At 41.9% G+C, this 12,601-nt stretch overlaps 1 protein-coding gene across 1 annotated transcript; it reads left to right on the plus strand.

Annotated features, from left to right (window-relative positions):
• Nucleotides 1–134: 134 nt before the first annotated feature.
• hmgxb4a (HMG box domain containing 4a) lies at nt 135–12,356 on the plus strand. The gene is made up of 13 exons (XM_083780867.1): nt 135–179; nt 1,130–1,200; nt 1,467–1,603; nt 1,770–1,848; nt 1,962–2,552; nt 4,911–5,117; nt 5,640–5,809; nt 6,609–6,738; nt 7,934–7,998; nt 8,125–8,221; nt 9,359–9,534; nt 10,271–10,393; nt 11,532–12,356. Exons 2-13 carry the CDS (start codon nt 1,158–1,160, stop codon nt 11,574–11,576), a joined length of 1,863 nt encoding a protein of 620 aa, XP_083636993.1. The 5' UTR covers nt 135–179; nt 1,130–1,157; the 3' UTR covers nt 11,577–12,356.
• Nucleotides 12,357–12,601: the final 245 nt, after the last annotated feature.

Raw genomic sequence — 12,601 nt, forward strand, 5'->3', positions numbered from 1 at the left:
TTGTATCCTGATGCTGATACAACGTATTCCCAGGGCGTATTCCTAATGTGGCTACATACTCGATGCTGATTGGTTGCGTTCGGTAGGCCCCTCCCCCAGGTCCACACGCATTGTTGTGTTGTCTCTACTGATGATCAAAGATGGCGACCGGACCCGCGTAAATCGTTGAACCCACAGAGGTAGTACAATTTCGTTAATTCGTGCATTTCACATCTCCTGGTGTTTCTAAAATACACACCCCTGCCGCCCCAGTGCGGACGTGCACTTATATGAAGTAAAATGCATGAAAGTCAGTGTGTTCGTCCACTTATGAAGTGCCGGGCCTAGGCGGCGTTTGAAAGCCACGGGCTGTGGTTGCAGCCGTGTCCAGAAAGCAGAGCGCATTGAGCCGCTGCAGAGCGAGCGGTGGAAATGTTGGGAGTTAAAACTCAAAGTGTGAATGGAAGGGGGTGTGTTTGTGTATATCTACGAAAGGAGGCGGGAATTTGTCTATCAATTATGTACTGTTTTGTAAACGATAAACCGGTACTACTACTGTAATAAGCAGGCTGCAGCGCATCCAGGTGTTTGTGTCTTTTTGGTCAGTTTACTAAGTGATCTTCAGTCTCCTTCGACTTGGATGATAGATGTTCCTGCACAAGTCGTCGCTTCATAGCTAAGCTCAACTTGTGATGGAATGAATGAACTGGCTGGCTTCAGTTCTGTTTAATAGTATAGCTTTATAGGCCACGAGTAGTATGATATTTTACGTTATGAACTCAAGGCACAATTTACAAAGTTTTCAGCTGGTTTGATTTAATAATATTCTGTGTTCTGACTGAGTGACATAAAACTGTATATGTCCAACTTTGAGGGTTTGTGTAAACGACAAACATTGTCCTAACACAAACATTGAATGCCATTGACAATGAATGGCCAGCGTTGAGTGTTTGTGTAAACACCAACATTGAAGATTAAATTATGATTGGCCGGAATGAGATGATGTATGATGATAAGAGTGCCCCTCACTTCACGCGGGTGCGATTTTATTCTTTAATATTTATCTGCATTTAAAAACATGTGTTTAACGATATAATTGTGTAACAGATCATTGCCCCTGTCTTCATGTTTACATTGCATTGTTCTGCAGCAAGAAATCCTTTTTAGGAAGAGGAGTCATGGCTTTTGAAGAGATCAAGGGTAAAGGAGCCGGAGGAATGGGTAATTACTGCTAATGTAACTCATGCTGTGCACATGCTGTTCACTATATTGCATCACCATATAGTTAACACCACACAATTATGAAGCTTTCCTAACTGTACCCCAGTTAGGAAAGAAGAACTAGTTATGCCAATCACTGGGACCTGATCTACACAGAGTGCACTTGCCAATAGATGTATTAAACCACATATTCCCATATATTCTACATGTGCCATCATTTTCTTCTCAAGGTAAGCCGCGTAATAACGATGTTCTGCTTCTTTCAGATGTGGGTATGGAGGGAGACAGGGGCCTTGTGGCTGGTCGTAGTCAGAGAGAGAAGAGGAGGTCATACAAGGACCTGCTCAGAGAGGAAGAGGAGATTGCCGCTGAGGTCCGCAAGTCGTCCAAAAAACGGCCCAAGGTAAAATCTCTGCAAAATCCTCAATTTTTTATTTACATTAAGAGATTAGACAGCTTTAAAGACGCTATGTTATCGACTCAGATAGTTTTACACTTTGAATTTTCCGAAGACCATACTGATTTCTGTGAGCCATTACGCATAAACACAGTGTCTTTTTTTAAATTAGGACTCAGAACTTTTCCTCCTTGGTGGTGGCGATTCACATAAGAAGAAGAAAAAACACAACGATGACTACTATTACCGAGGTGAGAGCAGGGAACATACAGTTAGGCTTGAATTTGGTTTTGGTTTCTGTTGAGTGTTGACAGAATCAGTTGTCTGATTGTGTGGTATTAACTCCTTTATTCAACTGTGTAAGACCACGATGGCCCTGGTCCACCTTCCCACAAGAAGAAACGCAAGTCTGCCGATCGCTCCCCGCCACTCTCCTCCCCTTCCGCTGGCTCCTCGCACCCTACAGACACAGCAATGGGCCTCTTGCAGGCCATCACCTCGCCCATGGCCACTGGTTCAGACCCCAGCCCACACCTGCACAAGAAGCCCTCCTACCCTACCTTCTCCTCTCACGGCTCAAAGGACCGCAAGCGTGAAGGCACCGGGAACAAAGGGGGCCACACTCTCTCTCACTCGCGCCCCTTGCCCTCCTCATCTTCGTCGTCCTCCAAGAAGCACTCCTCGTCCAAATCATCCCTGTTCCACGGCGGTGCCCCCAAGGAGGAGCCATTGACGCTGCGCGAGGCTGATGGCCTGAAGATGAAGCTCATCATGTCACCAGAGAAAGAGGAGGCAGAGAGCTACCCCCCATTCCCAGCATCCCACGGGACCAAAGGAGGTGCACGGAAGGAGAAGGATCGGGAGCGTGGCGCCCCGCCCTCCAAGTCACCCAAGAAGAAAGTGCAGCAGAGTCGAGATCCGCTGCCTGTGGTGGGGAAGGAAGTGGAGGTGGAAGGTAAGAGGTTATTAAATGACTTTCGCTTAGATGCATCTTGTGTGTGTGTGTGTGTGTGTGTGTGTGTGCAAATTTGATAAACTTTGTTGTGAATGTTGTTTACCAATGATTATGAGTAAAGATGTGTTGAAACAGAAGAAAATATTACTGAAATCATTCAAAGGTATATTGATTGAGTTGTACTGGTTTCCTTTCAACAATGTTTTTCTGTATCAAAATACATGACACATCTTTGCAACAATATGGCAACCAGAAAGACTAGTAGGTTGAGTCTCAATCAATTCAATTCATATTTAACCAAATTTCAGGAGCAGCTTAAAACTATAATCATTACTTATTTGAATTAATCCTATTTTAACCAATTTGTGCAGTATAGTATGTCAATACATTATAATTAGCACCTCTGCAGTGGCGCATTAAAGACTCAATTTCAGGGGGCACGGTGGCACAGTTGGTAGTGCTGTCGCCTCACAGCTAGAAGGTCCTGGGTTCGATTCCCGCTCGGGGCACTGTGGGTGCTGGCGGCGTGTTTACTCCTCCGCGTCATCAGTGCCCATACCCGAAGGCGGGGTTGGCGAAAGGGCCTTTCTGTGTGGAGTTTACATGTTCTCCCCGTGTCCCCTAAGCTAAATTCCAATACCCAAAATCTCGGACACTCGCTCACTCCCACTCGGTCACTCGGGGTCATTCCAGCGTGACCCGGAAATTGTTAACGTTCCGATTGTTAAAGCGCTCCATCGAGGAGGAGAGGAGAGTCGAGTGGAGGAGCCGAGTGAGCTCTCCGAGACCGCATAGAGCGAGTGTACATCAGGTGCAGGCTCGGTGGGGTATTTTGTCTCCTCGCAGCGGATTTCCGCATCACGTGTACATGTTTTTTTTCCTTCTCCAGTGACGTAAGTCCGCCTCCTCCACATGTGGAACAGAAAACACTGATGAAACCCGATACTGTGCACCCCCCCCATCCCCCCCCCCCCCCATCCACTAGCTGCCGGCCGGCTGACTGGCTGAAGTCGCCGACCCAACGGCCAACACACACATGCACGCACTGTTCAACTGTTTGTTGAAGAGACACATTTTCGCTGAATGAATAGAGCTTCAGAATGATAAAGTAGCCTATCTAGCCTACTTATGTGAAAGTGAAAGGACCACAACAAGCCACTGGCTTTATTGCGTTGTGTGAAGCATAATAAAAGTAGGATATAAATTAGGCCGGCTATATTGTGCGCACCTCAAAAGCTATAGTTAATTTATCTCTGTGCATGCCTGAATGCACAGACTGCTATGAATGACGGTGACAAAAATGGAAAAAAATAATATTTATATGTGGACTGAACTGAATATGTAAGTCAGAGAGACTATACCTAATTCCTGTTATAGTGTCCGTTATTTGCAAAGACCGCGGAGGAGGACTGACTGTCGGAGGATGGGGGGGGGGGGGTGATTTATACGTGTGCGCATCCTGGCGCTTATTCACTATTTCAGGAATAAATAGCCTTGCCTTGCACATGTTACCAATACATACACATTGGCCTCGGACCCTCGGTTACATGTACAAAATGATGAATTGTCTATTCTGCACTGTACGGCTCTGTTCGGACTTCGGAGTTCCAGTGATCCAGCTGTGTGACAGTGACACCACTTTTGCTTTGGCAACGTATGTTTTCCCATGCCAATAAAGCCCTTTGAATTGAATTGAATTGATACACGTCATTAGTGATCGCGGATTGTGCCGTCGCTTTGAAATGACAGCGTAGTACATTCCGATTCCAGAGGAAAATTCGACCACCACTCTGTCCTCGCATAGAATCCTCTCCTCCTCCTCTCCTCCTCGCTGGGGGCGGAGCCGAGGAGCGAGTGGAGGACGCGAGGAGAGTGAGCGAGTGTGAAAGTTGCGGTATTGGAATTTAGCTCTAGGGTAGGTACCCTCACAAAAACATGCAGTAATCCTGGTCTCTAAACTGCCTCCCCCTGGCCAGCCGGGACACCTGATGGAGGGGAAAGGAACTGGTTGGAATAACGTGCTCCTTCTACGCGCTACGTCCAAACAGGGAAACTCCCCCCTGTCAGGTGTAAAGGAGCAACTTGGACACTCAAGCATGAAGGAAGCATGAGTTAAGTCCGTTGCTCTCCCTAGGTTGGCGGAGGGTGTGTAGAGCCCAGGATCACATCACAGGATGATTGACACAGGGGTGAAAAATGGGTTACAAAATCGTGGGACAAAAAATATTTAGAAAAAAAAGACTCAATTTCAGGATAGATTCTGAGAAGCTGGAACTCAAGCCGACAGCTACCATCCCCTCTGAGGTTTGTTGTTTCTAGCTTTTAGTCGTACAGCGCTCATTCTGTCCTCTTCTTCAGGTCACTATGGAGGAGGCATGGGAGATGACAGCTCTTCCTCCGGAGGGGAGCTGGAGGCAGGAGAGCTGGTGATAGACGACTCGTACACGCACCTGTCCAAGAAGAAGAGCAAGAAGAGCAAGAAGAGTAAGAAGAAGAAGGACAAGGAGAAGGACAGGGACAAGGAGAAGAGTGGAAGAGAGAAGAAGCACAGCAAAGGATCTGGAGGTGGGTGAACATGATGCAGTAGATGAGTTTACATCGCCATAATTCAAGGACTTTAAAAGGCATATTAAACAATTCAGCATCTGGGGACAAGGAAAGAGAACATATCTTTCTAACTTTCTAAATTATGTACATAGCATTTGTGAACAAGTAAGCATGAACATAAAGAGGCAACAAGTACTGATACAAACAAATACATAAAGAATATGCAAATAATTAAGGTAGACAGAAATAAATAAGAAATAATAAGTATTCAACAAAGCCATGTAATAAGATAAATGTTGATTTTTCCCCACGAAGAAACATAGTCCTTTCTCTAGTTAGGACTTAGATATAGGTATATTTAATTACAATTGAATAAATATTAAGTACAAAAGAACACTGTACAAAACAACACTGGGCTTAAACTACACAGACAAATTTGCCAAAAAAAGTAAAAAGTAACTGGTTCAGTATGCATGAATATTCTGTATTTAAAATTGTATCTTAACTTTTTACATTTCTTGTGTACATGGTCTCATCCAGACGCCTCCAGAGGTCACGGTCACTCCCATCCTCCCACGGTCAACCACAGTCTTGTGGGTCCTATGTATGCCATGGGCCCACCTGCTCCGCAACACCACCATCAAGGTAACAACACTGTGACGGAAAAGAAGAAAAAGAAGGAAGAGAAGCATGAGAAGGATAAAGATAAGGTAAAGTTGAAGCCCCGTTCAGTGCCACTGGTAGTCGACTCAGTTCTAGGGCTGCAACTATCATTATTCTATTGATTACTTATCTACTGTGCGTGTACGTGTATGTGTGTGTGCGTGCGCGCACGTTATATCAACTGTTGCACCACTATTCGGTTCCATGTGTAAATGTGGGCAGACATTCTAGTTGATGTATTCAAAATATTTAAAAAGAAATGTCATTGCATGACAGTTTCGCTTGCGATACAAGCTTGAGAAGCTGTTCTTTTTGGGCACCGTCATCCCACTGAGTATACATTACTGTAGTCTTTTACCTGATGAAGGCCATGAGAGCTAAAGTGCATTGGTCAGTGGTTTTAAGCCTTCTAGCCGTTAATAGAGAACTTGTTTTAAAAGCAGAGCCGTAGCGTCTCAGCATCATCTTCTATGGACACATCTGCTAGTTTATGTTCATTCACCACACCAAATTTGTGTTCAGTTTTTACTACAAAGTATTTTGTTTAATTTGTATTACCATATTTGTATTATACCTAGGTAAGATGCACAATCTGGCATAGTCTGCCACTCACTTCACATGACAAATAAATCATAGAATCTCGTATTCCACAAAGACCTAGTGAAATGAAAAATACGTTTTTCACACTTTTATACCATATCCGTGGTCATCATATGGGCATACCTAATAATGGATGCCAATTTTTTTTTTCTGATTAGTTCAGAAACTTAGATTCTGCCGTTTGAGGCTGAATCTTCAAAATAAAAAGCCCAAATTAACCATTTCACCCCTCTCTAATTCAAACAGCCCAAGAAGCCCAAGCGAACAGCGCCTACGACAGCGTACCAGGTGTTCTGTAAGGAGTACCGGGTCAACATCAACGCAGAGCAGCCAGCACTAGGTCAAGGTCAACTGAAGGCTGGACCCAATAAACAAAGTAAACACTTCATTTATGTTTAGTATTATTTTATGTAAATATGTTTTGGGTTAATCAATGAATATAACAAATTGAATTGTGGGTGCTGCACTCTAGATTGCCACTAACTGTCAACTGGCAATTTCAGCATTGCATGTGACACGTGTATTCGCTCATTATGTGTGGTAATACAATTTTTTATTTATTTAACCAGTAAAATCACATTTTACAAGTGCGCACTGGCCAAGAGAAGAGGCAAATAAATGTTACACAGCTCTGCCAGTAACAACAAATACAGGACATGACAAGACAAACATGACATCCGTAATACCAAAAACCTAGGTAGGCTCAGAGAGAGTCTAAATAGCTAACCAAGTACAGACTAAAAAAGACTAATATGAACAATACATCAAGAAACTACTAAGCTAATATAAAACTAAGAACACAGCAATTGCTACTCGTCAAAGCAGGAGCAATGGCTGGAGAATGCCAGAGGAGTCACTAGGGGGATCAAGGAAGCCAATTTTAATCTGGTCTGTAGATCGTTCCATGCCCCAGGGCCCAAAGAATATCATGAGGCAGAAGTTGTTTTGAGTTGTGGGAATGTTTTGGGGTGGGGGTAGCCAAAGTAAACCCAATCTTCATTGGGGCTGCTGAAATTCTACGGCTAACCCTGACTTGGTGGATCATAAAAATATTAATGTCAACTGAGAAAAGTTATTAACAAAATCTATATATTTCTATTTTCTTTATTGGTTATAATTATGATTTATGTGATCTCTATTATATATGTGCATATTTTTATTTATTTATTGTCCTCTTACCAACTTACGGATGGCGTTGCTTTGACTGTAATGTCTTTCCGTTTCCTTCATGCTCTATCTACTTCAGCACTTTCTTTTCTTGCCCTGTAATCTGTATTCTTTAACTGTTATAGTGTCCTTGAAGACAGTATAAATTAAATCAATAAAGTCAATAATGCTCTTATCTTACATAACGTCAGGATAACCGATAAGAAAGTAAACATTATAAATATCCTGGAGGCATATAATGGCACTGTTTTTATTTGGGAATATGTCAATTATATATAATACTATAAGAAGTATAATCTAAATATATCAGATAAGTTGTTAATATTTTGTTAAATAACAACTGACTGTTGAATCCATTCTATGAATGAACTGGCACTAAATCAGTCTGTATTTCTGATTTACAGTGTTTGGAGAGCTCAGTAAAAAGCTTGCAGAGGTATGGAAGGCTATGCCTGAGAAAGATAAACTGGTGAGTTAGTTCAAGCTTTTAACACAAGTCAGAAACAGAAATATCTTTGGAAATGCCCTGAGCATTATGTCATTAGGGCTTGTGGTGTTGGTATGTAAAATGCCCTCTTTGTACGGTTCTGTTCAGGTGTGGAGGCAGAAAGCACAGTATCTTCAGCACAAACAGAACAAAGCCGAAGCCACCACCGTCAAACGCAAACCCTCCACAGATGGAAAAAGCAAAGGTAAACATCCCTGAACTCTTCATTTCTACTAGAAACTCACTTCCAAGTGTTAAGGCCAGTTCACACCAATGCAACTAGTCGCAACTTGAAACCAGTCGCAAACATTGCAGCGGTCTGGACTGACCAGTTGCAGACTGGTGCCATGGTGCCGTTTGTTTTGGGTCAGGTAACCTGTGAAAGTCCTAATAAAAAATCCTAATAATATAGTTTCTTAGGCTCTACATATCTACTAAGCATTAATTTGTATCACTAAAACAATCAGTGAACACAACTCAAGACAGACCACATGTAGAACGCCAATCAGAGCCTCACTAATTATTTTTTATTATGGTCAGTGAGGAAGAGTGCAGGGATGTTGAGTGATACAAAACAAGTGCTTCCCAACTTCTGGAGGATCAAATGTATACATACAGTATTCATAGGATATGGAATAATAAATGAAGGCAAAGATAGAGGTAAGAGGTACATATTTGGGGGAGGGGGGATACTTGATAATTATGTACCTTTTTTTGAACCGAGATAATTTATCTGAAGATTTAAACCATGAAACATGTGGACAGTTACATTAAAACAGTTTCTGTACGTAAGACGTCCCTGGGCGTCTTAAGGATTAAAAACGAGCTGAGCCTTAGACGTCGCTGGACATCCTCGCTCATCCTCAATGATACGGGGCGAGATAAGAATATTCAGAGTTTTTCCTATTTTCTTTTTGGCCCGTTCGCCTTTCGGCTGCCGTATGCTACACTCTGGGCTCATATTACCTTGCCGTTGACTTACATGTTAGCGCGGCGGAAAGAATGACTCGTATCTCCTAATCCAGGGCGCTCTCCGTGGTTATGAACGGATCATTTCTGCTCCTCATCTGTCTCTCCCGCAAAATATGAACGCTTTTTGGATCATATATCGTATAAATTAAAATGATCGCAATGTAAGCTAGCAATGTAAAGTCAACTTTTTTTAGTAGATTGTTTTCCGGGTCATGGCTTTCAGAGTAAAAGCGCTGAGACAACCCCGGCCACCCAGAGCTCCTATTTTGAAGCACTTCCGGCACTGATAGTGTTTAATAGCCAGCGACGTTTATTGGCACCATTATTGTTTTAGAAGCCGTAATCATTGTCAGTTGTCTCTGTGTGTCAGGTTCTATAAAAGGTATAGGAATCGCCACAGGGCTGGTGTCTCCTTCGAGAGCGTCCAGCGGTGTATCTCTGTCACCGGCACGAATCCCTGATGTGGATCCCATCGATGCAGCAGCTCACCTGCAGCTACTTGGAGAATCGCTGTCTCTCATTGGCCATCGGCTACAAGAAACCGAGGTTTGTATGAAGACAGACACATACACGAATAGAATGGAGGGTACACACAAGGGCAAGTTCTTATGGGAAGTGGACACATTGTATCACATTTTAAAGGATCTTAGTTTTTGGAGGCAATCAATGCCATGATCTGGTACTTTTTCAGTTTTTCATTTGTTTATGGTGTTGACATTACTACTCTAGTGTCTAGACCAGGCATGCCCACACTTTTTTGATTTGAGAGCTACTTTCAAAGTGACTGCCTCAACAAGATCTACCTACCGAAAAATAATATTAAACAATTGCTGAAACTAGTTTAAATATGGAATAGCGGCGCTGGTGTTACATATAAGTCAAATGCACTTGGAATGGAGAAATGGAATAGGTAGATGGTTTTTTGTATTTAATCTGTAATGCCTCTGACGTTTGTGCACGGCAACACTCTTGAAAACAAAATATTGCATTGTGGGTTTGAGCTGACAGGCCCTTTTTGATCAATGAATCAAGTCACCTTAATTCAAGTGGCAGATGCCAAAAATATATTTTTGTATACCTTTTTTAGGGGCATGTCATGCGATCTACCTTTCGGGCACCCCTGGTCTAGACAATTCCGGTGTGGATAAATTGTGTGCGGATGTCTTCCTTGGGCTTCTTGATCTCCGACGTGTCAAGCCATACTTCCCATGACATTAATATAATACCAAATCACATTATTTGTTCAGCAAAACCAATAAACAGTTTTTCTTTCTTTTCTTAGGGGATGGTAGCAGTTTCAGGAAGTTTGTCTGTCCTCTTAGACTCCATCTTGTGTGCCCTGGGGCCGTTGACGTGTCTCACGGCACAGATTCCACAGCTCAACGGATGTCCTCGCACTGTGCTGGTATGTTACTGGTATCGATTCATATAGCATGAACGCCAATCTAGTAGTTTCAGCTCCACTAACCACTTTGGTTTATATTCAAGTTTGTCATTTCCCACAGGCCCAATCCTTTCATGCAAACAAAACAACTTAACGTCTTAGTCTATAACCAAATCCCTTTCCAACCGTATCCAATTTATAAATGTCTTCCCGAACAAAGCAAGGCAAAAGCACAAATGTAAAAGGCTTAGGATTTTAAAAGGCTTAAGAAAGGATTTGTTAGGTTTGAATGGGCCGGGCGCACCGCAAAAAGTCACAACCATCCCCTTAAGACACTGGCACTCATTTGTGATGCCATTGTTGAAACCACCACAAATTCAAGAGTGAAGATGCTAATAGGAAACTTGTCAAATTTATGTAACCTTCCTCCCTGTCAACATGTACTAAATCCAATGTGAAACACATGTCCAAGTGAACACACTACTAACAAATCCACAATTGACAGGGCCCTCCTCAGTGAAATTCAGAGGTTTGCGTGTCGGCTTGTACTTAAATAAATAAGTCAAACAGACCAATTTTGTGTTCCAGTTTTTAGTGGTGTATAGGCCGTCTTTCTGCTGTCTTCAGCTCTTCCTGCTTGTCATTTCGCACAGTAGTATAACTACATTATGTGCTTAACATATTCTGTCCTCTGAAACAAAATAAAGTGATTGGAAGAAAATTACAGCTGCTTTGTGGTTATCAGAATACAACACACTTGGACATACATAATGGGATGCATGGAAAAAACTGCCTGTCGACGATTCCCATTGAGTCTGGACATAATATTTATATATGTAAAACTTGAATGGAAATTGAATGCGCAGATATTTGTCTCTTTCAAAAAGGTGAGAAAATATTTATTTTTACACTTTAGTAAGTTAGTTGTAAAGAGTTTGTTCATGTGTGTTTGTGTTGCTATCTGTTAACTAAATTCCTCTTTATTCCACCCTAGTCCATCCCTGTTATTAACATGTCAACGTGTTAATTACCCCAGTTATTTACAGTCAGTGAATGGAATGGATGCAGATTCGTTGGGACAAATGTAATCGATCATTATTTGTACAAACAAAGCAATTTGTGGTAACATTTTTGAATGTTTTTCTCTTTTTAATTTCAGTCCAACACATTGGACAACATTGCCTACATCATGCCTGGGCTTTGACTGAGCAAGTGAGGACAGCACAGGCATTCTTTCACCCAGTTCTTGTGTATTTTAGCCATGAAATGAAGCAATGTGAGCAGACGTATGTGCCATTTATAGAACTGGCACGAACATGGACGTTTATTTAAGCCGCTGTTTGGCACCGGAAATTGTTCCTGGTACCGACATGTTTTTAAAGTGTATTTTAAAAGTCTTTATTTTCTAATTGTGCTCTTTTTTTTTAAGGAAAACAATTTTATTGATCACTTTAAATTTGGCATGTTTTGGTTTTACTGTTACTGTATGTTCTTGTAGGAACGTATGTGTATTTGTGTGCCTGGTTTTCTGTTTGTTTGGCTGTTGAGCACATTTGACTGTTAAGTATGCAAGTGTGACATGTACATACACATCCATAAGCAGTGGAGACTACTTTTTTCTAAACAAATAGATAAACATAGTCAGGGTCCAAGTCTCTTTTTGTCCATCACCAACAAAAGACTAATATATTTGACAACTGCTTATTTTTCCCTTTAAAATGTAAGTACATTATGTTTTTCTTTGTTTTATACCTGTGCGATTTTACCATGCAAAGCATGTCAATTTTGACAATGTATGTATTTTCCAAATCATGAAAACTAGTCAATAATTCACTTTTCAAGTTATAGAAACCACTTTTAAGAGCAATTTTGTGGTAATGAAGAGCTTTTTTTAAGCACAATATTGTACGCCAGAGTTTAAATACATTTGCTGCTGGCTATTGCCCCTTAATTGGAAATGACAATAAAACTATACATTTTCAAACAGACACAGCTTTCTTTCTCCCCCCCCCCCCCCCCCCCCCTTTTAGCTGTAGGTTTAGGTTTCGCTAGATCCAAGTCCATAAACGTATCCCTGGTATAAGTATTACTGTATTACGTGTGTTTGAGCATTGCAGCTGCTACATTTCCAACAAGGAAATGTCTTAAGGCATTGATTGATAATTTGCATTTTGGCATTGGAGAACACAGCAGATGGACCTGTTAAGCTCGCGCTGCAGTGTATAGTAG

Source organism: Protomyctophum parallelum, assembly GCF_964188405.1.
Source record: "Protomyctophum parallelum genome assembly, chromosome: 13".
Taxonomy (NCBI): Eukaryota; Metazoa; Chordata; class Actinopteri; order Myctophiformes; family Myctophidae; genus Protomyctophum; species Protomyctophum parallelum.

Coding starts and splice junctions, on each gene's coding strand:
- hmgxb4a (XM_083780867.1), top strand. CDS start 1,158: ATGGCTTTTGAAGAGATCAAGGGTAAAGGAGCCGGAGGAATGG. Junction 5,118..5,639: donor GCACAGCAAAGGATCTGGAG/GTGGGTGAACAT, acceptor GGTCTCATCCAG/ACGCCTCCAGAGGTCACGGT. Junction 9,535..10,270: donor ATCGGCTACAAGAAACCGAG/GTTTGTATGAAG, acceptor TTCTTTTCTTAG/GGGATGGTAGCAGTTTCAGG.